General features: G+C 50.8%; 1 protein-coding gene across 2 annotated transcripts in view; it reads right to left on the bottom strand.

Moving 5' to 3' along the window:
- IGSF3 (immunoglobulin superfamily member 3) overlaps positions 1 to 25,647 on the bottom strand; it is an 82,110-nt gene extending 56,463 nt beyond the window's left edge. Inside the window, exons 1-2 of one of the 2 annotated variants that reach the window (XM_082775229.1) lie at positions 25,199 to 25,647; positions 958 to 1,335 (exon numbers count right to left, since the gene is read on the bottom strand). In XM_082775229.1, the coding sequence (XP_082631355.1) occupies positions 958 to 1,335; positions 25,199 to 25,253 (433 nt within the window). In that variant the 5' untranslated portion in view covers positions 25,254 to 25,647. The remainder of the gene's footprint in view (positions 1 to 957; positions 1,336 to 25,198) is intronic. The other variant, XM_082775228.1, reaches the window with a different exon arrangement.
- Between the last annotated feature and the right edge of the window lie 660 nt (positions 25,648 to 26,307).

Below are 26,307 nucleotides of genomic sequence, written 5' to 3' on the forward strand. Positions count from 1 at the left end.
CAACCCGAAGAAGGGCTACTGGGATTTGAACCCACACCTCAGCTCCTTTCACAAGGATTTTCCTGCGTCAACACTATTGTCTTCATCGGCAACACCCAGATCAGACTGGATAATGGCAACCTGGTTTCTAAATGGGAGGCCTGCGGACACCTGGAGACTTGTGAACGTCTCCTAAAGAAAGCAAGCCTCCTGTCTGTGTGTTTGAATTTATCATCTCCTACAGTGCAACTCCTCTAGGAGTCCTTCAGCCAAGAAGTTTGATGGAAGCTATTTGACCGCTGTTAGCTGAAATAGAGACTTCAAATCCAATTCCATCTTGAGACACAAAAAGCAAGCTGCAGCTTGAAAAGGTCAAAGAAGCTAGTCAGAGAGGTGCTATGGAATTACTTCGAATCTTATAGAACCTGTTTTCGATTTTTCTAACACACAGGAAAAAAAAAAAAAAAGGCACCCAACTCCCCCACATTCATCTACAGACAGCTCAATCTGATTGGTGTGCTGGCTTCAGGACTCGTTCAGCAGCGCCCCATCAAAGAGCTCCAACACCACGGTCTCTGCTGCTCCCTTTACACACCGCTCATTCCTGCTCCTCTCTTCCCTGCCCTGCTATTTTGCCACCTTTGGCACAAAGCTCTCTGCTGTGCCATCTGGAGCAGCCTTTCTCTCTCTGCATCAATCAGCCCTTGCCCCTCCTGCTTCCAGCCATGGCTTTATGCCTTCCCCACTGCCTGGTTTCTCTGCTTTGTAGATGCCTTGTTAGAGAAGTCCTGAATTCTCCCGTGTCTCTGTACAATGACTTTCTGTAATTTACACCACCGTGCTGCCTGCTTTCTGCTCCCATTCTCCCTCACCGACGCGTTTTACAACAGCTTGCATGGTCTACATCACCCACGGGGTCTGCTGCACCCCGGCTGGGTAACACACCCCGCTGCCCTCGTTGCCACCAGGAGAGCTTACCCACGAGGTTCATCTTGGCGCTGTAGCTCCCGAAGTACCTCTCATCAGTGTTGGGCGTGTGGCACTCGTACTCGCCGGCGTCCCGGTCCTGCAGCTCCTTGATGTGCAGCAGGACGGCGTCTCCCTGCACCCGCTCCACGTAGATCTCCCGGCTGTGCACCCGCTGCGTGTAGATGGCGTAGGGGAAGGAGGGGTCGGCCGTGCTGACGATCTGCACCTCACGCTCGGGGGCCGAGGGCAGGTAGATGGACCACTGGAAGTTCTGCTCGGCCGGGCCCTGGTAGCCGCTCACCTTGCACCACAGCGTGACGTGGGACCCCTCCGTGCGGTACAGGGGCCCCTCCTGCACCGCCACGTGCCGCTGGGCCGAGGCCAGGCCTGCAGGAGGAGAGGAGAGAAGAGGAGAGAGACCAGCGTTACTCCTCAGCAGGCAGCCCACACGCCTGCCCCCAAATACATAAGGGCCAGGCACCAGAAGGCCTCCACAGTGCCGGTGTTTGGCCAGCAAGGCACCAAATTGGCATGGTGGGCCCACAGGACAGGGCTTTGCGGGGGAGACCATGCCCTGAACAGGGCCATGCACCCCAGCAGCCACCCCCATGAGCCACTCTGCCCCTTCACCATACCGCTCCCAATTTATTTTACCCCACTCTCACCCTCCTTGGGTTTCGAGCCACGTGAAGCAAGGCCACAAGCACCCCTCCTCCCTCGGCAAGACCTCCAGCTGGTACAAAATCCCATTGTTTTCCCCCGAAACCCAGCGTGCCTGCCTTCTCCCAGCTTCTCAGTCACGCTTGTGAAGGCGTAGTGGGGAATACCGCGTTTCCAGCGCTGCCTTTCCAAGTCTATTCGAAAGGAGTATATTTAGTACACAACAAAAACAATTAAAGCTAATGGAGGGAGTGGGCACATCACACTCTCAGGCTCACCGCCCCTGGCTGCTGGAAATCGAGCCCCAGCACCGCGCGCTGCGCGCACGCAAACTCTTGCAGCTCTGAACAAAGACGGGGCGGCTGCAATCTGCTGTATTTTTACACAGATTATGGATGGCTGGCCCTTGGGCTCATGGCACATTACCAGCACAGCCCTCCAGGGGCAGGATAAATTACAGCAATCTATCTTGTTTGTTGCTACATCAAAGGCTGGAGGTCTGGAGACCACGGTGGGTGTTCATCGGTTATTGAGTTACCAGCAGCATGTGCACATGGCAAGGCCAATCACCCTGGCTTCTGTGACTGCTTGCTTGCCATCATAAAACAGCAATAAGCCGATTTAAAGCAGGTCCTGCATAATCACGTTTGCAAATTTCATCCTCCGTGTGTTTGTGCGCACACACATTGGGTTTGTTTTTTTTTTTCCCTCTCTAATTTTCGACAACAATGCTCAAGTCCAGAGAAGAATTTTATCCTTCAAAAGCCAGCAACTTGCAAGCAAAGGCATCGGGAGGATTACTGGCTCCATCCTGCCCTCTGGACATCGGTGTCCAGACAAAGTTTTTCTCGACAGACACCTTGGATGGGAGCCAGGAGAGATGGGTCTTACCAGCTTAAAGCAAATGGTGAAAAAGGGTTCAGCACGTCCATCAGGCCGTGCGGCTGAACAGATGGAGTGCAATTCAAACTATTAACTCGGGCTCAGCTTGCTGCTGGTCCGAATTATGTTTCTTTTTACTCTTCATGAAATAACGTGATTTAAGAGACGGACGGGGAAAGCTAGCACATCTGAAACAAACAGGGAGATGAACAACAGAGGCAAATGCTCCCACACTGTTTGCTCTTCATACAATCTCTTTATCCTGGGGATAGATACTGCTAGAGACAACTAAGATCTACGGAGCAGACAGCCTCTTCTCTCCCCATAAAGGCCAAAGGACAAAGCAAACACTACAGCCTTTGAAGTGAAGAACTGTTTTTAAAGCAGGAAGGACGAGATCTTTACTGCACACACAAAGACAGCTCACAATACAATTTCTGTATGCACGTGTAGCCTTGCTGCAAGCAGGGTATCTGTACACTGCAATGACAATTAAAATTGCACCACCATGCAAACATGCAGCGGCAGGAGCTGAAAGTTGCCAAAACAACACTCATTTGGGTATATCTTAGCTGCTGAGTGCATGACCTTGTATTGTGGGCTTTTAATGCACTACTGTTGTTTTTACGTAGAAATGCTTCCATCCCGCTGAAAAACAGCGCTTTATCAGGAACATGTACCAGCCCTTCCAAAGCTCACCAGCAAGATCACGACCTCAGGGATCCACAGCACGGATCTCCACACCCCGATGCATGCAGGTAGGATCCCAACAGCCTCACAGCCAGCACAAAGGTGGGCCTCCTCCTTCCTTTGCCAGTGGCTTTTGGGAACCTGACAGTCACCCTACAACCCGTCATGCTGCTATGAGACCTGCTTTCTGCATTCCTCCTCTTCCATTCCCCTCTCACACCTGCACACAATACCTCACCTCCCTGCCCTACTTGGTGGATCCGAGGAAAGGGAGAGATGTAAGAGGCGGTAAAGCATCCTGCTTCCCATCCTGGCTCTAGAAACCTGCGAAACTGAAGGACAGGAGAAGCTGGTGTGGGAAAAACCGTGCCTGGAAGGAGAGCTCCAGGTATTTTGCTACAACTTGCTGCAAGTTTCTGTTCAGCCTCTCAGATTGAGAGGCTCGGCACTGGGTTGAGCTGGGTGCACGTCCAGAGGGTCAAGATGTGGCACATCTACGGTGCTTTTCCCTGGCTGAGCCGCAAGTCCCTGCTCCAGCACTGAGGGGCACGAGAGCTTTTCAACGCTTAGAAAAAGCACACACTACAGAAAGAAAAAGCACTTCTCAAGTAAATAAATAATGCAGCTGAGAAAGGGAAGGAGCAAAACAATCAGCCTGAGACAGACGTGCAGCACTAGAAGGTCTCTCCCCAAAGGGTTAACTTCTTGCATGGTAAGGCACGTTTGGCAGTTCTCGAGCTCTGGGAATTGCTCTATCCAGGCACATACAATATCAAATTGCATTTCTTAGCGCGCAAGCGTTTTGATTAGCAAAAATAATATGCCTGAGATCCCATTGTAAACTCTTATCTTGTCCTCTTGAAGCGAGAGAAGAGCTCACTGAAGGAAGAGTTTTATGTTCCACACCTCCCCTAGGAAGCCTAGGAGACGGTTAAGTTTGGCATTTGGCTGGTACTTCACTGGCACAGCTGGCTTTTAATTGCAAATCCAATATAATTTACTGACAATGCAAGGGCTGATATGGAGGAGGTAGCGAGCCAAGAGCTACTTTAAAATTAATAAGAAATGATGGGTTTTTGCATCTGCTTTTTTCCAAAAGGCAGCAAATCCTGCACACTCCAGAGGAAGCGCTCCCTCATCCTCATCCCCTCCAGATGAGGGCTGTTGTTGTGGGCCTTTTGAGCTAAGCACAAGTGAAACAAGAGCTGGGCAGCTCTTCACAGCTCTGCTGGCATTCCTGAGCCCCGATTTGGAAGAGGGAGGTATGTGGGGTGAGGAAGAGGCAGCAGGCAGCAACATGTGGCTGTGGGGCACCAGGTGATGCTACAAGCAGACCGGCTGGCACTGAGGCACCAGAAGATGCCTGCTCCCAGCACAGCCTGCTCAGAGGGCTCCAGGGGCCACAGCTTCACCTTGAGCATTTTGGAAAGGCAGGTGGAAAGGGACAGCTTCAGCAGGAGGGCCGGGGAGAAGCACAATGCCTGAGTCACCTGCATTCGTGTGCCGACTCACAGTCGAGGCTCCAACGCCTCTCTTCAACCCGCACTGAAAGAAAGGCGCGCACAGCATCCCTGTCAGCGAGGCATTTCACCCAGAAGCGCTCTAACTCAACACTTATTTTCTCTTCTTAAAACCAACACCCTCCTAGTAATGCCTACTGACTACAGCAGGAGCTAACTTCTCCACGTGGAGACATGAAGAGCTCAGAGCTCAGGTTTTTCAGGTAACTTGTCCCGTCGGGTGCTCACACTGAAATACCCTGAAGATGCCCCATTTCAGGAAGTGCCAAATGTTTATTCTTTCGGAAGACGGTGGGCTTTCAGGTCCCTTTTGAGAGAACAGGCATGCATCTATCTGGGAACATGGATCCAGGAGTTACCACAATGGATTAGTGGGTACAATGAGAGAACAGACAGCTATGTGCACAGAAACTCTACCATAGCACGGACACACCAACATAAATAAAAATTAGGGACCGCATTACCAGGAACCTCTTGCACAAACACTTTCCCTGCTGCTGAAAGCGTGGGCCACGCCTGCACCACACCACGCTGCATCGAGCTATCTTAGATAGCAATAGTCACTGCCACCGTACCTTTAATCCAGGAGAGAAACTCATGCTCCTCGAAGGAGTATTATCCTAGGTCCCTAATCATTAGAGAGGAATTAAAAGATGTCTTTATATTTTCCATATCTTCCAGAAGTAGAGGGCTGACAGCTCTGAACACCAAATGGATTCTGTAGCTTGAGGGGCTTTTTCTACTCCTGCAGCTTCACAGCAGTTTTCCTTTGCTCGGAGGCTCTCAGGCAGTATTTGTCAATAACTGAACTGCATGCTAATCTTAAACTCTCCTTAAGAACTACTTTGTGCTGCAGACTACAGTTACTAGACAAAAAGCACTTCAAAAGAGATTCCTCTTTCTCCTCTCACTGTCCCTTGCACAAACACACGGAGCACATTTATGGTTTCTTTTGTCGCTGCTATCATTTGTTAAATTTATAGGTTTTACAGGAAGGGTTTCAGAAGAGAGCAACAAGGATGATAAATAGTGGGAAGCAGTTTCTACATAAGAAATGATGGGGCAGGAAAGGACTCTAGCCTGGGAAAGAAAGATGCCTTTGAGAGGATCTGGTAAAAGTCCGTACAGTTGCAGATGCCATGGAGACAGTGGTCAAGAATGGAACATTTACTAGATCCTTCTGTTTAAAAACCAAGGCCTGCCAACCAAGATTGGTCAGATCCAGTTTCATTCCAGACCATCCTTGCAACTCACAGCTGACCTGGGGAACTCCTCACGAAGGTCTGCTGTGCACGTGGAAAGCCTGCACAGCTCCAAACAGGGATGGAGCAAGTACTTGGAAAAGGACTACTATATAGGTAGGTCACATCAGGTCCAGGAGGCTCCAAAAATGAGCTGCAACCAGCCTACGTATATTTTTTTGAGACATACTGAGCTAGGTGGTCCTTTAGTCTGACCTGGCGGAGCTGCTCTCATGTCCCTTCACAACCTGTGTAATCGCAAGCTGTACCCATCAGCACTACAGCCACACCTGGTCTGCAGACTGCAGTGGCTATGTGACAGCAGGAGCAAGTAATGCACTCTTTCAGCTTTTTCTCTAGAAGCACAGCCAGCTGAACTGGCTCCCCCCAAACACCCCTGAACCACAGCAGGAACCTCTGCCCATGCAGAGGGCAGGGAAGGGGAGCATGCACAAACCATGCTTGGCTATGACAAATGAGCATCTGCACTAGACCACAGGAGCTGGCAGGAAGTCCCCAGCGATGAAGACAATTCAGGCACAAGTGCTAAAGAGCAGTTATGCTAAAATGTCTCCTTCCTAGCTTGAGAGAGGCTCTGGGCATACACCCATGAGCAGGTGCGAGCGCCAAGCACACCACTGCCTCCTGCGGGTTAGGGGCTTGCTTAGGGGCGAGCAGCTGACCCTCCCTGCAGGACACAGGGCTCAGCTTGAGGATGATGCCAGCAGACAGCTCCTCCATCTGTGCTCAGCACCACCAGCCCCGGCCCAGCACTGCAGGGCACAGAGGGTGTACCCACACCCTGCTCTGATGCCAGAGGAGAAGAGATGCCACGACAAAGACAGGGAAACACTCAGCCGTGTTTTCAAACTGTTCAAGAACATGGATTTATTAATGGTAGTTTTAATTTATCACTTCCCCTCCACCTCCTGTACAATTTTGCCTTGCACCACGAAGAAGGCAGGCAGCACCTCTGGTGAGGCCACGCCAGCATCTCCTGGGCAGGACACAGTGGGGAACGGCAGGGTGGGCAGGAGCATCCTCAAGCTGCAGTGGTCTGTGTGTTGGCCGTTCACACAAGCCCTGACCCAAACCCCGCAAAACCCAAATCCACAAAACCCTGTTTCGTTTCAAGAAGGCTCTTCCAAGCTCACAGTTGTCCAGCCACTGATAACACATCCCCCAGCGGCCGTCTTAATTCACATCGGCTGAAGACTGTTGTGGTCTCTACAGGAGACCCCGCTACTACAGGTGACGCCAAAACCAGGTAGTCTTCTAGCAATGTGCACCTGCTATTCTGTGAAGTCTCCTCTTAACGTGCACAAATAAAAATTAGGTTCGGGCTTAATTTTTGCATAAATGAGTCACAGCGGGGACAATCTCTGCGCGCCGCAACCTGCTGCCAGATGGAAGAAACAATGCTATCAGAAGAAAACATGTGGTAAGCCCCTCTGCCCTCCCCCCAACACACCATTATTACTGCGAAGCCTCGTTCTGGGAAAATTCAGTCTTGTGCTTGATGTATTTCTTGTCATGCCAAGACGGTTGACTGTACTGAAAGGCTGGCTGGAGCCACCTGCAGAACAGCCCTTTCCCTACCCTCCACCCTCTTGCTTTGATGTTTAAATTGTGCTACCAAGGGTGCCTGATCCCGTATCCTCCTCCTCCACTCCTGCCACCACCCCACCACGTGGACTGTTCTCCCTGAACCGAGCCGAGCAGCTATTCATTCCTCATTCAAATTCCTCCCACTGCTGAGCCAACTAAGGATGGCTAAGTGGAGAGGTCAGCCAGGAACAATTTATACAATAATTGGTATGGAAATATCACAATCAGCAGGGAAATATCAAAGCACAGGCAAACGAGACAGGAGCAGCCAACGAAGCTTTGTTCTTCCAACACAACTGCTTTCACTCATCTCCGCTTGCTGCTCTGTTTCACATCCACTCACTTCCACAGCAGATGTTTACTGTCTTTTAAGAAAAATGCTTTCAATAAATATGAAAGAGGTGACATTTCTTTTAATCACCATAGATTGCTCTGGCCTGTGACTAGCTTCCCAAGTTCTGACTGCAAAAGAGGTCTTGTACCTCTGGTATAATTATGCAGCCAGTCAGACATCCAACCCCCTTGCCAAGATCAGAGCCATTTTTCATCCTTTGGTTCTTCTCAGATCTGGTCCTTATATTGACAGATGACTTCCTTACTTTCCACAGCACAGCATTGGTATTCTACAGCTGCACAGTGTTAAATGTGATCTGCCCTTGTGATTTTTTTTTTTTTAAAGCAAACCTCATATTATATGAATGTCACATTCCTCTAACTGTTTTTTCTCTGTGTCTATAATTAGGCACATTAAAATACGCTAGTTTTAAACATTGCCTTAGAATGGCTTATTCTTGAACCACAGATCACTTCTATTGCTACAACTTCTCAACTTCCACAAATGCTGGAAGAAAGGAGGAGTAATTCACAGTATCGGACATGGAAAAGACAGTTATCAAAATTGGACTTGAAGAGGATAGACTCCAGAGCTGGTCATTGGGGCTAGGCATATTTCTAACTTCCCAGCAGCAAGGAAACTGAGGCACCAGAGAGTGCCTCTGAAACTGTGAAGCGTCTCACAACAGGGCTTCTTCTGACAGACATTTAACTTCTTCAGGAATACCACAGGTGGAAATGAGCCTGTCCTGGGGGATGCACGAGACAAGATCTCCTGCTCTTACAGTTCTGTCATTCTCAATCATCCCATCAAAAAGTAGATTTTTGGCTATTTGGCTGTGCTAAATTCTGAAACTATTCTTTAATCTACTACAACTTGAAAAGTCTGGATGTTTGGGTCCCTGAATCCAGCCAAACAGGCCTGCATAAAGAGAAAAGGGAGACACCCCATTTTAACAAAAGGACAGAGGATGGCAGGACATCCACCCTGCACATTGGTCCCCAAGCCCCACAGCCTGTGGTCCTCAGCCTCCTTACTTCACGCAGACTTTGAGGAAGTTGGTGGATCGAGGTGTACCTGATGTAAAAGGTGGATGATAACATCACATGCTGAGGTATAAGGGAAAGACTGAGCCAATTTGTCCCGCTGGCTAGAATTTGTAATGGTAAGCAACTGTTGGGGGCTCAAATATCCTTGTGCAACATACCCACTACTTATTATGGTTTGACTGTTTTCCCGCAAAGCTGCTGAGAAGACTCCCTTGTAATCTGAAATCCTCGTGTTCCCCAAAGGAATTTTGTTTCCTTCCAGTTTTGACTAACCCCAGAGGACAGCAGAGTGCTCAAGCAGCACTACAGGCTCGTTTTGCAGGATGGGCTCTACCCTAAGCACAGAACCTATTTAATCAAGCATTTCTCTTCCTCCAAGGTCAGAACAGGACTTTCCCAGCTCTTGGATCAGCATGTTCTCCATATACCATTCCATCACTACCCTTATCATTATGGGAAAAATACGCAAGCAGAAGCTCCCTGGCAGATTATATTTATATTGGGAATATGCAGGCAGGAAGTGTTGATTTGCCCACGCATTACTTAAAACTTGCACAGCTCCTTGTGTCTTATCCTTAGGAGCTTCTTCTTTCCAACAGCACACTGAATACACACCCTGCTGACTTCTATCACTACCACTTCTTCCAGGCCTGGTTAAGCACTACCATACTGACACAGCAGCATTTACAGAGGCCTGGCTGCAACATCCAAGGTATTGCCTACTTTTGTATTTTCCAGTGAAAAGCAGTGATGGTTTCATTACTGCCTTCCCAGCCTAAGCTTTGAAGCCACAACCACAGGTACTCGCTGTAAGATTTAGTGTAGACCCACACAAAAAGTGCAATCTCCCAAGACTGTTACATGTGGTTTTCCTTCTGTTCCTTTAGCTCTTAAAATACACATCAGGACACACCATTTACTCTGGCATCTCTTGTAGTGGTCCCAGACCTCTAATAGATTCAGTATTGTCGTGCCAGTATCAAAGCTATGCAGTATCAACACACGTCTCAGGCTGCTGAACTCTTAGATGGTCTGCGTTGCCAACCTACCCGGAGGGGAGGGAAAAATGACATTGTTAGAACGACAAAGCTAGGCAGGAAATTTCTGACATCGTTCATTATGCCCTGCAGCCTCTGAATTTCTTTTTATTATCCTTCTTTAGTCTTCAGGTCCTACATGTTCAACAGCCAGGGTCAGTCCTGGGATTGTCAAACACTATTCCCTGTGTGATCACTCATTCTCAGACAATAAGAAACCTCATTTTGTTTCACAGTCAATAATGTTTTAGTATCACTTCTTTTTTCATTTTCCTACACGCTCTGCAATCCTTCCCAATATTAAACAACAGAATGCCCCTATTATTGCTGTAGTTCACCTCATAACATCCCAAATGTTTAAAATACTCTCTCAGGAGAGAAAGTGTGGAGTCCCAAATCTCACCTTCACAATATCCTTGCCAAAAGGAAATGCTATGTACTACCCAGCCTTTCATTAAGAGAAATCCCTCTCTTTCATGAAGAAGTCTTCCAAAATACTTCTGATCCACGAAGAGCTTGGTTCCTTATCTTCCTTTGAACTTCCTTTTCCTGAAGAAAAATAAAGCTCCTTGCTCTTTTCATATGAAGCAAGTGGAAGGAGGGAGCACACACAAGTGCAGCGCTCTCCTTTTACCTCCAAGATGTAAAAGAGGTTTCCAAGAGAAACTCCAGTGGTTCTCACCCATCTTTCTATACTCATTGAATTTCGTTCCTCTTACTTTGCTGACCTCCTCCATGTCATCCTTACCACTCTGCCTCTCTAGGACCTTCACTTGCATGCTTCTTCTGGGTTAGGGCTGGAGCCTCTTCATACTAAACCAACCATCAATCAATCGCTCATCCCCAAATCACTTGTTGTCTAAGAATACAGATGTAATCCCTTCGATACAGGAAGTCTGGAAGCGCTAATGGCAAGCTGCACGGCTGCACACCCCTCCATCCCTCCCACAGCCTTGCAAAGCACACTTCCTTCTCCTGCACTTCAGCTGTGTCCTTCAGCATGGGCTCTGCACCTGGTCTCCACCTCCTTTGAAGCACATATTGCTGCAGAAGCAGCACAGCAAAAAGTTATAAAGTGTAATAACTAGAAATGAATGCAGCCAAGAGCAATCTCTCCTGCTTCCTCCTGGCACACTGAAGAAGCATTTGTGCCCCTCAGCCATGGCCATTATCATGAGAGAACATCCAATTTGCAAGGCAAAGCTGCCACCGTGTACCTCTTCTTCAGCAGAAACAGCTTTCAGGTAAACAGTAAATTAAGTTATCCCTGGAGTCAAGTGTACTGCCTAAAAGCATCCATTTCTTTAAAACGGTTTTCCCACCCCACCATAAAGGATCACAAGAATGCAAAACGTGGCTGCACAACAGCAGTTCCCATTTTCCCCCAGATCCTCCTGGTGCACTGTCGGCAAGATGCTGCCTCTCAAAATCTCCATGATTCGGTGAGAGACCATCCCTGAAAGACAGATACAGATCCGGGGAGATTCTTCAGCTACCTACTGCCTCTGATTGCTAATTAAGATGTCAGAACTCTTCAGCTCCTTACACTGTAATTTATTAGTTTGACATGCTACAGAGACTTTCAGCAGTTGTCACCAAATTACTGAGGCTCCCATTTCAAAAGGGAGGACAGGTGCTTTCTGGTATTTGGGAAATCAGGAAAAGAAAAAAAAAGGAGATGTAGAAGTATTTACGTTACTATTGTTTCCCGTCTGGGAGAAAGGCACACTCCTTCCCCCGACAACCATTCATAACATGATGCTATCAGCAAGGAACAAGGAGGAGAGGCAGACGGGATTCTCCTCCCTGTGAGGAACCACCCTGGGCACCAGCACATGCTGGGGGCCACCCAGCTGGAAGCAGCTCTGCAGAAGAGGCCCCGAGGATCCTGGCAGACACCGAGGTGAACATGAGCCAGCAGCGTGCCCTTGCTGCTAAGGAGGCTCTGATGGCATCCTGGCTGCATTAGGAGCAGCGCTGCCAGCAGGTGGAGGGAAGTGAAGCCTCCCCTCCCCTCAGCACTGGTGAGGCCACACCTGAGATGCTGGGTCCAGTTCTGCCCCCCCCCCAGTACAAGAGAGACAGGGACGGACTGGAGCGAGTCACAGGGCCACGGAGATGGTGCAGGGTGGAGGCCACCACGGCACGTTTCTGGCAGGCCTCGTGGCGAAGCACCAGGTGAAGCGGCGCTGCAGCTGCTCGCTGCGGGCTGCTCCCAAGCACACGGGAGAAAACAGAAGGGCTCCAAGCCACCACTTCCAGCAAACAGCCCCGAGAGCGAGGGACTTAATGAAGCCTAGCTTCCTCTGCCATCAGGAGGGAGGCTGTCTCCAAGGCTAATGATTCGACTGGAAGCTTCAGCTGAAGCTTTTCCCGTGGCTGGCAGGGTAATTTGGAGACACAGCGAGAGTCCTTGAAGAAAAGGGTCTCTGCAGTCCTCGGCACCCCCTCGCACTCAGCTACCTCCTCTTCACAAAACTTGTAGGAACTCGCTTATCTGCGAGCTCTCTGCTCCCGTCAGATTTGCGTGAAATTGGCCAAAGGGCTCCCAGGTTACCCGGGAAGGGGAGGCAGACGGAGGCAGCATGATCAGATAAGCCACGTTTCTCTGAGAAACCAGCCTGAGGAAACCAAACCAGAGACAGAGGCTGGGAATCAGAAACCACGTGGAGGGGAGAGCCAAAGCTTCGGCACTGGAAAAAGACAAGGTGGAATGAGGCAAGGAAGGGCTCTTAAAGGGAAGACAAGCATCTCCCACTTGGCAGGGCAGAGGAGGAGGAGCTAATTTAAGTTCACGGGAATGAGCAGAAAGCACAAAAAGCTGAACAAATTTCAGAGGCAGACAGATAGGAAGTGCTGCAGCTTGAGCAGAAAGACTCGGGTGGGCACGTGCACACATTTAAGTGCTTGAGGCAGAGGCCAAAATTTTGCCTTAAATGGAAGCGTGAACTTGTAACATCAGCAGAGACAGGCAGTCCAATTTTATTAATGGGCAACATTACCCTGAGACAGGGACTACAGGAAGAGGTGGAAAGTGCCACAGAAAGAGCCCCTTAATGTCTTTAAAAAAAAAATAGTCCTGAAACTGGGTAGAGGATACTCATGAGGACCTAAGAGGCTCTGCAAGAGAGGCAAGGGAAGGCAAAGACAACAGGACACGGAAAAAGAAACTCCAGAAAGAACAAGAGCAGCTGCTGAGTCAAGGAAGGCAGTGCTGGAGCACCACTGAGATGTACAGCAGTGGTTAGCATCAAGAAAACCCTTGGAAAGTAAGTTGTGGAGACAGAACACACTGGCAGAGGTCTGGGCTGGGAAGTACAGCTCCAGCCAGAGCACCCCTTGGGGCTTGCAGAGACAGAACAGCTGCTGGAGGAGGAGGGGATAAAGCAGCTTTGCATTGAGACAGAGAAAGAGAGAGAGAGAGATAGAAGCTATGAGTAGTGAACAGCAAAGACAAGGGAAAACAAGCTGGGACCCTTAAGGAAACCAAAAAGGTTAGAAAATCCACATTTGTGGTAGCGCTGGGGAAGAGGAGCACAGGGAGAATCACCAAGGACAAGGCAGATTTTTGTGTGTGTGCCAGTCATCTTTGTACAGGTTGGTAAGGTTTGGGGAATAAGCCAGAGGTGGAAAAAAGGGGCAATCGAGAAGAAGCACCGCTAGTGTCACCCAGCATGGCAGAAGTAAAAGCATTTAAGAGGAATGCTGTGACAGGGAGGTCGGCGCACTCAGAGGCTCGTGCCAGCAGGGCGACAGCAGAGGCAGCAGATGGCGTGCACAGGAGAGAAGGCGGAAAGTGTCCTGAGGATGGGGGCACACACCATGTCTTGGTGCTGTGAACAGCTATGGGACAAATACCAATGAAAAAAAGGAGGGGAAAATGTCTAAGTCCAGGCACAGGAGAGGGAAAGCAGAAAGACCCCAAAGGGTGTTGGCTGAAAACCAAGACAAGCAGAAGCTGTGCTGGCGAACGGGGCACTGAGAAGCCGGGTACCCCGCTGCTGCATGTGGGACCTGGGAGCAGGGAGGAAGGTCCCCAGAACAAGCAAGAGACCCTGCTGCTGAGAGGGGCCCCAGCCTCCAGCACCACGACAAGAGCCAGCACAGACACAATGAAGAAAGGGGCATGCCCTTGTGACCACGGGCACCGCAGCCTGACTTGATGGATGGAGTCTGGAAAAAGCTGCAAGCCGGATTTTTTCAGGGTGACAGCATCAGCTCAGCCACACCACAGCTTGGGCACAAGTCCAGACGTCCTCCTGCCACAACGCTTCTCGGCACCCATGTGGTGAGAGGAGAGGGGCCAGCGTGGCTGAGAGATGCTCCAAAAGCAGCACACCCCAACGCAGCAAGAGCAGGCTTGCCCCTTCCCACGTCTGCAGGTCTGTAAGGAAGCACAGCCCCACTTTCTGGGCACAGACCACACGTCTCAGGGTGACTGAAGAGCATGTGTCACTTCAAACACAAAATCTTTCCCGATGATCTGTGATAAGGGATGGCGAGGGGAGAGGCAAACCCTCCCTCTGCTGCTACGCAGCACTGATCGTCCTCCCACCCGAACTCCCCGAAGAGCAGATGCACGCAGAAGTTTTGATCTTCAGCAACGTATTTAGCAGAGCCTGGTCCCTTCTGATCAGGGAGTTAAGGAAAGGCTTACATAGCTACTAGGGAGAGAGGCTTTTTATTTATCTGATTTCAACATGCCCAAGTTATCTTACTCTAGAGGAATTCAATTAATGAGAATAAAACACTTGTTTGATGCAAGTCAGGAAGGTTTTTTTTTTTTTTTTTCTCCCTCCTGTAAATAGCTACACCCCAGAGATTTTACTCTGATTATGGGCCCTAACAGCGAATCAGTGAAACCAGCTGATGAGACACAGTGACTGCACCAGAATGCCATACACACTAGACCAGTCAGGGACTGAAAAGCCTGGTGGACACCAGCACAACGGTGGGGAGAAGGTGACAGAGACCTCCACTACCATGGAGATGGGGGTGGGAGCTTGGTTTATGGTGTTTTTCTTTGTTTTAACACACTAACTTTTACCATACTGTTAAAATGCTCCTTCCTCCCCACCTGGAGGAAGATCAGAAGCCACCGCAGCAGGCAGGAGGGAAGCTGGAGAGAGCTGTGCAGTGAAGCAAAGACAATGCCACCAGTTATGCAGTGCTACTGCGCACACCCGAGCATGAAGGGAAGCACTGAAAAGGCAAAAAGGGCTGCAAGAAGTTCCAAAAATATATATTTAACAATGACTGCATAAAGCAGTGATCACATGAATGGAGATTTCCACCTGCTCCAGGTCTGCTGACCCCCCTCTGCTGATGAAGGAGCCACTCCCATGCTTCTGCCCAGGAAAACGGTGTAAACGAGACCCAAACCATCTCCAGCCACAAAAGGCTGGGCTGACAGGCTCCATCAGGCCAGCAGGATGACACAAACACATTAGCACGGCAATGGGTCATGCCTGAGCCCAAGTCAGCTGCTGACACCGTGGATGGGGGAGAAAGAACCAACACTGACAGCATATAGGCATACAAAATTTTTACCCACATAATCCTCTCCTAAAGTTGGTTGGTTTAAGAGGAAGCATAAGAAGGAACATCACAAATCACTGAATCACTGGAAACCAAACGCATGGCACAAAGCTCCTCTTATCGGATGATTTTTCTTAAAATTCTGCCATAGGAGACAAGCACAGTTCCAGACACCAGCAGCGCTTGTCCTAGGAGATTTACCCGATGTTTATTCTATGCGCATTTCACTAAAACACTCATTATTATATCCAGCCAGGAGACCAAACAAACATCCATAATTTCCTTTGACACCTCCTAGCTGCACTGCTCTGACAACAGCAACCAGAGGCATCCAGTGCTACTACATGCCAAAGAGAAAAAAAGAAACTTCAACTACCTCCCTAAACCTCTTCAACACAGCGAGAGAGGAATCACAGGCTGAACTAGCCAGAATTCATCCGTTGCTTAGGACAGCACCAATAACACCTCCCGGCTGTATACTTAGGATAACACACGTAGGTGTTTCTGCAGTCTTCTCATGCAGAAACCTCAGGAACTCTTCCTCCTCTTCCCTAAGGGAAATTCAAGACATTTGAGGTTTAACAGCTGCAACAAACAGTCTTCTCTTACAAGAGAAAATATTCAGGAACAAGATAACAAGAGACACAGTTACTGAAACAGGATGAAAACACAGAACAAGCCTCTGGGGTCTAAGCACTGCCCTAATGACTGCAGACTGCTACTCTGAAAATCTGAATTCAAGTATACAGCTCTCATCATTGCTTGCAGATCAAATAGGAATGGCAAGATGCAAACGTTGCTGCCTGCAAAAGCAGTAATCTAAGCCACCATTTGTGAGCAACCTGCTAGCAATGCCACAGCCCCTGCAAAAGACAGAAATAAAAATCTGCAATTGCCCTTGATCTTGCATTCATTCCCCAGTAGATTACTGTGCTTAACCCAAACATCCCTATTTTTCTGTTGGGGGAGCTGAGTGCACAGTCTTTATTATACTTAACATGGCATGGAAATATATACTCTATTCAAATCTGATTGCAGACAAAGGAGATGGGCTAAATAAGGGGAAATCTTGCCTGGAGAAGTTGTGGATGCCCCAACCCTGGGAATGTTTAAGGCCAGGTTGGAAGGGGTTTTGAGCAACCTGGTCTAGTGGGAGGCGTCCCTGCCGATGGCAGTAGGGATGGAATTAGATGGTCTTTAAGGTCCCTTCCAACCCAAATCATTCTATGGTGCTATAATTCTACAAATAATGCCAGCTATGCTCCTTTAAAATAGTTTTAAGAACATTTTTTCACTTATTTCACAGCCAAGAGGTACTGCAATTGTACAAAGCCAACTCAAAATTAGCAAATAATTTTGCCTGTACATGCAAAGAGAATGCAGATGCTAAATACATTATATAGACAGTGAAGTGTCATCAAAGCAAAGAAGGTAAAAATAGCGAAGTTATCTGTAAGATGACTAAGCAAATGGATTTTCAAAAATATACTTTCAAATACAACACCCTTTTCTTAGAGCTGCAGACATCCGTTTAGGTTTGTTAATTTCTCAATTCTTTCTTTTGATAATTTATTTTTGGCCTCTAGCTGTTTAACGCGCTAGCGTGCTTTCCCCAGAAGCCTTTCTGCACGCTACCCACACTCAAGACTCACATCCACGTACCGAGAACAATGTAGAAACTGGTGCTCATCACTCCTGCAACTATAGAGCACCTAACACAGCACTTCTACGGTCACATACATGTGTTTATTTTACACGAGAATAACATCCATCCATCAGAAAACTTGAGTCCTGCTTTCTCCCATCTTCACTTCTATCCCTTCCTTACCATCCTTGCAGATCCGGTGGGCCTTCATGGCTCTGCTGATGGCTTCCAGGACTGACTCTTTTCATTAGATAAATCTTACTTCCAGCATTTTTACAGTCAAGAAACAGTCTACCTCTTTTCCAGGCCACTGCCCGGAGCAGAAGATGAGATTTTGTCACCTGACGAACAGCCATGGTTGGAAGAACCACAAGCAGTGGAGCTCCTGCTGCTGGGTTGAGAGCTGCAGCTCCCAGCACCTCTCCCTTCACATGCTCTGCAGCATCCAAGCTCACAGGCAGTGCTCTTCTGCCCCTCTCTTCCAGCAACACCCAGATGTCTCCCTAAAGACAATTACCCTTCCCTCAGACTAAGTCTCTTCAGGGATTTTGCTGGCCCCCACACAGCTGCAGTCACTGGTAGGCAGCACCTCTGAGGTAATAAGGGTAGCTGCTACTTGGTTGCATCTCCCAAGTTGACCCCATATCATGGCAAAGCCCCGTACAGGGCTCTCCTCCAGCCCCTTCTCATGGACAGGTACCTCCTGGTGCTCTGAAGAGCCTGCTGGGAACCCAGCTCTCCTCCTCCAGCAGCCACACACCAAACCCTGGGCTGCTTTTCCCAGCAAGTGGGTTTCCAAGGCTCCAAGCCATTACATCAAGATCATTAGGATGCTTTTAGTGACACATCCCAGTGGGCCTGCTAGCGCAGCTATTAGGTGTTTGAGGCACAATGATTCTTCTCTCACACTCACCCCCATCATCCCTATATCCTCCCTCAAAACAACCCATCTGAAGAACAGGAACAGCCTGGACCACCCTTTTTTTTTCCATCCTGATGAGAGCTAAGAGATGCAGAGCAGTACGGGCAGGCCTCTGAAAGGCCACACACCTCTCCAAGGCACAGCTCCCCCAGCCCCGTCGTAGCTCAGCGTGGCCTCAGATGGCACGGCCGCACATTAACTTCCCCCAGGAGGAAAGCAGCCTCCCTCACCACACCTCTGCTTTCAGACAGGCACAAATCTGAATAATTGCTCCTAGAAGCCCTGTCCTTCTTGCGTGGGTACGGTGCAGCAAGGTCCCCTACCAAGCTCCCTGAGAGCACCCAAGCCAAAGCAAACCCATGGCCTCACAGCAGGGAGGAGCAAGGGCTTGTTGACTTAAAGCACTTGACAGCTACACACTCTGGATTAGATTTAAATGCCAACTAGCACATGGCACGGGACTGATTAGACATAGCAGCTCTACACATGCTGGTGACCCACAGATCAACTGCGGTGCTGCAACAGCTGGTGCAGATGCAGGGTACACCTGGGGTACACCAGCCCCCTCTGTGCAAGGCAAGCATAGAGCTCAGGGTAAACATCCATCTTCCCCTGCCCCTAATATCAAAGGCAAAACCCATCAGGGAATAACAGTCTCTTCCATGCTATGCTCCCAATGTGTGCAAGGGAAAGGTGCCCTGCTTGGTTAACAGCAGCAAGCAAGGCCTTGGCCCTAACACCATGCTTTCTCCTCACAATCCCCAGGACACCTTTTCAGTCACCCTCTCTATTTCAAGGATCCAGACACAGAGGCAGAGCACCTTTCCTCTGGAGGCATCACAGATCAGAAGCAGCCCAGCACCGTAAGGGTGAAACCCTCCAGGCACCGTCTGCAGGCCACAAGCAGCCAGCAGAAAGCCGGGCGGTGGCACAGCACGGCGCCGGCCAGTGCCTCGCAGTGCTCGTGCCCTCATCGCAAAGAGCTTTATCATCTGAGCGGGTGGCTCAGCAGTGATCTCTGTTCCTCCTGTGCAGCGGGATCAGACAGCAGAGGAGGGAGGCTGGTGGGAGCTGAGGCAAAAGCTCAGGAGGCGGAGGGGGCAGAGGACCTGACGGGAGGAGAAGGGAGGGAGCAGCACGCGCTGAGTTGAGGAGATGAAATGATACGGTAAGAGGAGGCAGAGCACTCTGAAAGCACACCGGAGATAAACGCATTCAGATAATTGCTTAGAAGGGAATAAATATTAGTAAGTACTATAATTACCACGAACACTTTACAAAGCCGTACGAAGAAACATGACTAGGAGAAGGGCTGGCACACAGGCTTGTTGGGAGCTCCTATTTCAAGCTCACAAGAAAGAACCAACAAGGCCTGACACCCGGGTTGGTAATTTCGGGCTGGCAGCCAGCCACAGCCCGTTGGCAAGATCGTAGGTACTGGGTAACTTGAGTTAATAAGTGCCAGACTCCAGCAGCACAGCTTTCTCGAGTAAAGAGCTCCTGGATGACTTCTGGCAACAGCCTTCTGCCTTCTCCCATCGCCCTTATTCATAGCCCAGCTCCACCTGCGCAGAAATTTGGAGTGGCCTGGGCAGGTTCCTACGTCACTGGTGACGATGCCAAATAGAGGCAACAGGATTTATCCAAGAAGTAAGGCCTCAGTTTACTCAAGCAGCCTAATCTCCATACCCACACTCTCATGAAATCAGAGCCTTTCTTTTCCTGAGAGGCAAACAGAAAACATTTTGCTTTTGGGGGGTCTCAGCATCACACTCTGCAGTCTCCATTTCTCTACAGGCCTCAGCCACCACCCATTTCGCTCAGCACCCTCCTCAATGCCAAGCTCCTCATGCACACACACCAGACATTCAGCTCCACAGAGTCCACAGAACAACGCGTCTACCTCACCTCTGCTCCTGCTGCCTCTAACGAGCTTATCAGCCTCCATACAAAGGCCAAAACCCATAAAAGTGACAGTGTGTCGTAGGCAGAGAAATCAGGGACACAGGTGGGGTTGAACCAACCAACAAGGGAACAAACAAACTCACTCCCCGGAAGGGCCAGATGCGGCACTCACTCCTCGCTACTCCCCTGTAATCACAAAGACTCCAGAAGGGAAGGAGTTTGCTGGGAAGCAAAGCTATCTGCGTATCTCCGCTTTTGAACTAGTCAAAAACAAAAACCAAACAAACCACAGAATACACCACTTGGCAGCGCTGCCACAGCCATGCATCAAAATCACCTCCAACCATGTCAGCCCTTGACAAGCTGTTTTGCAAGGGCCAGAAAAACAAAACCCAGCGCGCCAAACCGACCAAACAGGTGGCATGAGAGTAACGCTGATGTTGCTCATGGTTGCACAGCTGCCCTGCATGGCGCTCTGCAACACACACTCCAGATCTGGCTGGTTTCTGCTATCCTGACAGGGACAGCTTCATGGCCAGAAGCTGCACAGGAACCTCCTCAGCAGCAGCCTTAGTGCTTCCTGACCAGTAAAGCCCTGCTGCTGCCAGGACCAGGAGAGGTGAAGAGCTATGAAGTTTTTCAAGTCCCAAATGGAAGCAAAAGCTTGGCAGGAGAGAAGCTGGTTGAGGGTGGAGTTAAGTACTGCTCTGGGACAAGAGGGTGAAGACAGACCTCGCTATCTACACACAGTTCTCTTGCACTCAGGAGTCTTTCAGGCTTTGAAAGCTATGGGTGTGGTGGTTAAAGGCCCAGCACTTGGCAAGATCCTGCCTTCAGAGCCTGCCCTCATCTACCTAAGCAGCTGGGTTCATCACCTCACTTCCCATCCCCATGCTTTCCGGCTGCCCATCTTTTCCCCACTCCCACACCTGAGAGCTGCCTCTTCGTTCCTTGCAGACCTGCTACCCAGCAAGAGCTGGACCTGCCAACACCAAGCAGGCACCAGCAACAGACAGAAAGCCACAGAAGCAGGGCTTCTTTTAAGCACTTGTGCAAGTACTGTGCAGCAGAAACTGAAGTCCTGAGCGGCAAAGCCTCTCCCTTTTCGAGAAAAGCTTCCCATCCTTTCACGGAGATGGCTTGGTTTTGTGCTTGTGTTCAATTACTCTCAGATTATTGAAATGCGACTTCAGCAGCAGCTAGAAAGGCAAGATTTCCTCTTGTCTCCTTGCCATTTTCTACTTAAACCTCCTAATGACAAAAAGCTTGCTAACATGCATCACTGGAAACACGCTCTCAATACACTAATGGGGACAGGGTGAGCAACAGGTTAGAGCTGGTAGTGACATAAATGCAGGGCAGCTGCCCTAGGCCCATAGCAGGCAGCTGCAGACTCAACTTCTTTGCCCTGCAATTTACTCAAACCCCACATTGTCTGGAGAGGCATTGACTTGAGCCTCTGCATAGCTGATGGGAAACAGATGCTGAATGTCACCAGACATTTAACCAGAGAACCATTCCTTAAGAGCATTTCATGGAATAGAAAATAGATGGCAATACAAAAATGGTGTTGAGACAAATTTAGCAGGTTATCATTAAGGAGTATTTAGTAACTCAAAAGCCAGAGGCAAATCATAACACTGCAGTTTTCCAGACACTGGCTGGAGGGCCTGAACATCCTTGGTACGAGCAGACAAGTCGCATCACGAGCAGAAGAACCCTAGCAACAAGAAGAAAACTCAATTGTGCTTTAAAAGCTTTCCCCTTTCTTTCAGGCAGTTTTCCCAGCCTAGTAAGTTTCTGGGCAGGGTCTGAAGATCGCTATCTGTCACACAGTGAGGAGCATGCTTCCAGCTTACAGCACTCTCGGATTCATCTGAGTTACACCACATAAAACACCTCTGGTTTCATACTAGTCTGTATAACCTTTGTGACAACGGCTGGAGTGTCACTGACTTTGCAGGAGTACAAAAGAAGACTGAGACAGAAGGAAGGAGGGAAGGGAAAAAAAAAAGAAAAAAAAAGAAAAATCACTTTCCTGGTCCTAAAAGTTTGCTAAGTCTCCCAACACTGAAGCACTCTCCTTCCCAAACTCCATGTGACCTCCCCCCCTGCAAAGTCTGTGTGTCTGTTTATTCCGCCTTTCACTTTACATAATGGGTCTGGTTCCAAGTACACATTCGATTTACAATAAAAACCGCTTTAATAAAGTAATCTAACTTGACGGAAGGTCAACTAGAAGACAACAATTCGCATAAACCCAAACCTCCTGTGTAAATAAACAGGATTTGCTGGAGCCTCAGGATGTCACGCAGCCTGGCCAAGACTGAAGGGATGGAGCCTCCCCCCGAGGAATCCCATTTGGGGACGGGAAGAATTACACTTGGGGACGTGCACGAGAGGAGCTTTCCAGCCCAGCACAGACAGCTGGGGCGGGCATAGCAAGGCAGCCTCCGCCGCACAGCCTCTGCCTGACATCCCGAGGTTCACCCCAAAAGAAACACGGTCCAGGTCCTGCAGCACGCACCTGGGTGACCTAGGGGCAGTGAACACAGGGTGACAGCAGCACAATGGGCTTGCAAAAGGAAGCTCACAGTGGAGCACTTCGGGCAGACGCAGATGGAGCAAGCATGATCTTGGCCATCGATGCTAACAATGCATCTGGGAGCAGATGAGGCTCCTGCGATGCTCCTGGGCTGCTAGCTTCAGTAAACAAACAACCCCAAAGCCCGCGTGTGCAAACACCCACTCCATCGTTTCTCCGTCAGCAGCAGCGAAGCAGGAGAGAGCAATAGCAGAGCGCTTCGGCAGCGCTTGGCAGCTCCCCAGCCAGCACCCCTTCCCCACCAGGCGAGCTCTGCCGGCAGCCAGGCCTGTAAGATCATCCCCCGTCTCCCCGGGAGTCACCCCTGCGTCATTATTTCACTCCAACATGCCATTTACAAGTGATCTGCAGTTTCAAGACCTTCCGCAGGCTGTACTCCCCTCCAGGAATCGCAAATAAATCACCAATTACTATGCATGAATAGAGAGAGGAAGAGGGTAATGAGTCTATGTACATATATACATATGCAATGTTTGAACACAAAGAGCTGTAAATTGCATTCACAGGTGGCATTCTGGATACTGCAGGAGACTCAAAGACAGAACTATTCATAAACCAGTCACCAATGTGAATGAATTCAGCATTCCCCAGAAGCCTATTGTGTTTCCTATATATTACACCATAAATATGAGTAGTATCAGACTTTGCATCCCCGCGAAAAAAAAAAGAAGGTAAATCTTACAACTACACATAGGATTAGCACTGGCTGGCACAAGTATTAATGGTCTCCTCGCTGCATGAGGATTATTTACAGCACTTGCTCTATTTTCCCATTTTGTACTTGCTGTGATGAAGTGCCACTTGTTTAAAGAACCCTGTAACAAACACTGCAGCGAGAGGGGGAAAAAACAGCAGAGATCTACAAATGTTACACCCACGTGCCAGATGTGGGTTTTCAAACCCCGGGTTTCCAGTTACTCGGATCCCGTTAGCTAGTTAATGCTTGATACGTTGCATTAAATCATCTGCCGGCTCTTTGCATAACCGCGACTCCTCCTTCGGTAATTTTGATGAGTTTGCAAAACGGTAAGGAAAAAATTGAGTTGTATTTCTTCTCCTGTACACTCAGCCCACAGTATCTTATCCTCACATTCTAGCATTAACAGTACTTGTTTGGAAAGCTAGTGCCTTCCTACCCAGCCCAAGATTTATGCTACAAAGCAAGGCTTTTTACTCCCAGCCTCTCCCCCTGTAAGTCAACGATGTCTCAGCTTCACACACAGCAACCTAAAACCACTTCAGCAGAACTCAAGGCTTTGAGTCGCGCATCTCTGGCCTTGTTAAAACCACTGGAAAGCACCCAGAGGCGGCTCAGCACCACCATGGGGTGCCTTGCACAGGCCCCTGGGTCCCACTCGTGCACCTCCTCGGGAAGCCTTCGGCAAGGCAATGCCCTCTGCTGCTACATGGCCGCATCGGCCAGGCACGCTTCGGGGCAACGGGCTGCTCGCTCCATATTAGGAGCACTTAACCCAGGAGAAGGGTGTTATTGCTCCTCATCCAGGGAGATCTGGTGTGCAAATGCAAGGCAGCAAGCGAACGCTGCTCATCTACACCCATCTTGTGGGCTACGGCAGGCTGCCCATAGCGGCGGGGCAGAGGCACCCTGGATAAACTTAGCTTTAAGATGGTTACTGTCAGGGAACCCAAAAGAGAAAGCTACTGGTTAGGGGAAGTTTGAACCCTCTCCAAAACCATTTCAAAGAGTTGCCTCTCTTTCTCTTTCCTAAAGAAGGACAGGCGGCGTGAGAAACCACATGCAAGCGTGCAAAAACGCAGATTAGAGACACGGGAGCACGGCTGTGACTTAAGATGTAGTTTCCAAATCACAGAGCAGGTACGTGACGATTCCTAAGGCAGGAAGACTGCCAGCCTCGCCACTGCTTCCCCAGCATGAGTGCGAGCAGAAAATCTCCCCAACGAAAAGGCAAACCACGGCAACTCCAAGGTGGCTCCGTATACACGCAGGCAACAGCAGCGTGAGGGTGCTGTGCTGTATTTGCTACAACCGCTCCTATTGACTCATCGGGGCTCAGCCAGGCTCGCAGGCTGCCGCAAAGAAAGCAGCCTCGCAATTGTCTCCTCTCCTGCCTTTCCCAAATTTGCCGGGGGGGGATCTCGCACCGTGACGGCAGCTCTCCCCCAGCAGCGGGATCCCGAAGCACTTCGCAGGGCGGCGTGCGGGCACTCCCGGGACGGGACGGGGCAAACCCCGGCGCTTCGGGGCTTGGGGCACACGATGTCCCGGCACAGGGCACCCGATGCGGGCGGGCAGGGACGGAGGAACTACCGGAGGAGTTTGGAGAGGCGGCACGGAGCAGCCCAGCCGCCCTTCACACCGCGGGGGCTGCCTTCTGCAAGGGTCCCCCCCTTACCCCGCCAGAGTCGGGAGGAGGGCTCGGCTCCCGCGCCCCATACTGCTCCCCACAGCCCTGCCCCTCGCCCCAAAAGGGGGCACCCGGCTCCGGCCGCCCCCTGGGGCTGCCAGGGGAGGCGAAACCCTCCCCCCCCCCCGCAGACATCTTCCTCCCCTCCTCCCTCCGCCTCGCCGGAGCCGCGTCCCCAGCCCCGGGGCGGGGTGGGGGTGACCCCCGGGGGTCCCGCCGGCACTCACCGAGGCAGAGGAGCAGCAGCAGCGGCGGGGCCAGGTGCGGCGGCGGGGTCGGCATGGCTGCGGGGCTCCGGGAGCCTCTAGGTCCCGCCGCTGCCGGGGCGGGCGTCGGGCCAGGCCCGGCGGCACAAAGGGAAGGCGGCGGGGCCGGCACGGGGAGGCGCCAAGGCGGGCGGGGGCATCGCCCCCGCAGCGGGGCGGCCGCCGAGCCTCCCCCTCTTCTCCTCCTCCTCCTCCTCCTCCTTTTTCTCCCCTCCTCTCCCCGGGGAAGGAGGCAGGAGGATGGGGGGAGAGCGCCTCGGCAGCGCAGCACTTCAAAAAAAAAAAAAAAAAAAAATCTCTCTATGAAAACAATACCGATAACACCGGGAGAGGAGGGGGGTGAAAGGCCAGCCCCGCGGCCGCAAAGTTCCCCAAAGCAGCGGGGCCGCCCTCCCCTGCCCGCCCGCCCGGCGCTGCCGCCGCCGCGGGGTGCCCGGCGCTTCCTCCCCGCCGCCAAACTCCTCCCCCGGCCCGCCCCGGCCCGCCCCGCTCCCCCCGGCGGGGGGCGAGGGCTGCGGGACCCCCCCCGAGCCGGGGGCAGCCCCCCGAGGGGTGGGCAGGGGGCTGGGGGCGCCCCCCGCTGCCCGCCCGGGTCGGGGAAGGCGCTCGGGAAGGGTTCACCCACCCCGATGTGAAGCCGAGGTTGTAAAGGGTAAAGCGGGTTTCTTTGTTTTTAGGGGAAGGGGGGCCCTCGGGGGCTGCGAGCTGGGAAGGGTCCCCAACGCTCCGGGAGGGCTGCCCCCGCCGGCGGTGGGATGCTGCCGCCGGGCGTCGGCGCCGGGCGAGCACGGAAAGTGCAGCCAGGGAGCGCTGAAATGCTCCCTAGGGCAACACGAGGGACCGGGGGGCTTGTTTGTGACCTGGAGATGAAGGACGCCCTTCTCAAGGGCACAGATGCTCGAACGTCCTTGTGAGTGAAGCCCCTGTTTGCTCGGCTGCTCATAAAAGTAAGAGAGAGATCAGGAGTGACAGCAATTGCAAAGCAGGTACCCTCCTGGCACTCTGATCCCGCACGGACCCTGTGCAGGAGACCCTTCTGCCTGTGCACAGGGTCCCAGATCAGGCCTGGG

Source organism: Aythya marila (genome assembly GCF_965140915.1).
Source record: "Aythya marila genome assembly, chromosome: 1".
NCBI classification, from domain to species: Eukaryota; Metazoa; Chordata; class Aves; order Anseriformes; family Anatidae; genus Aythya; species Aythya marila.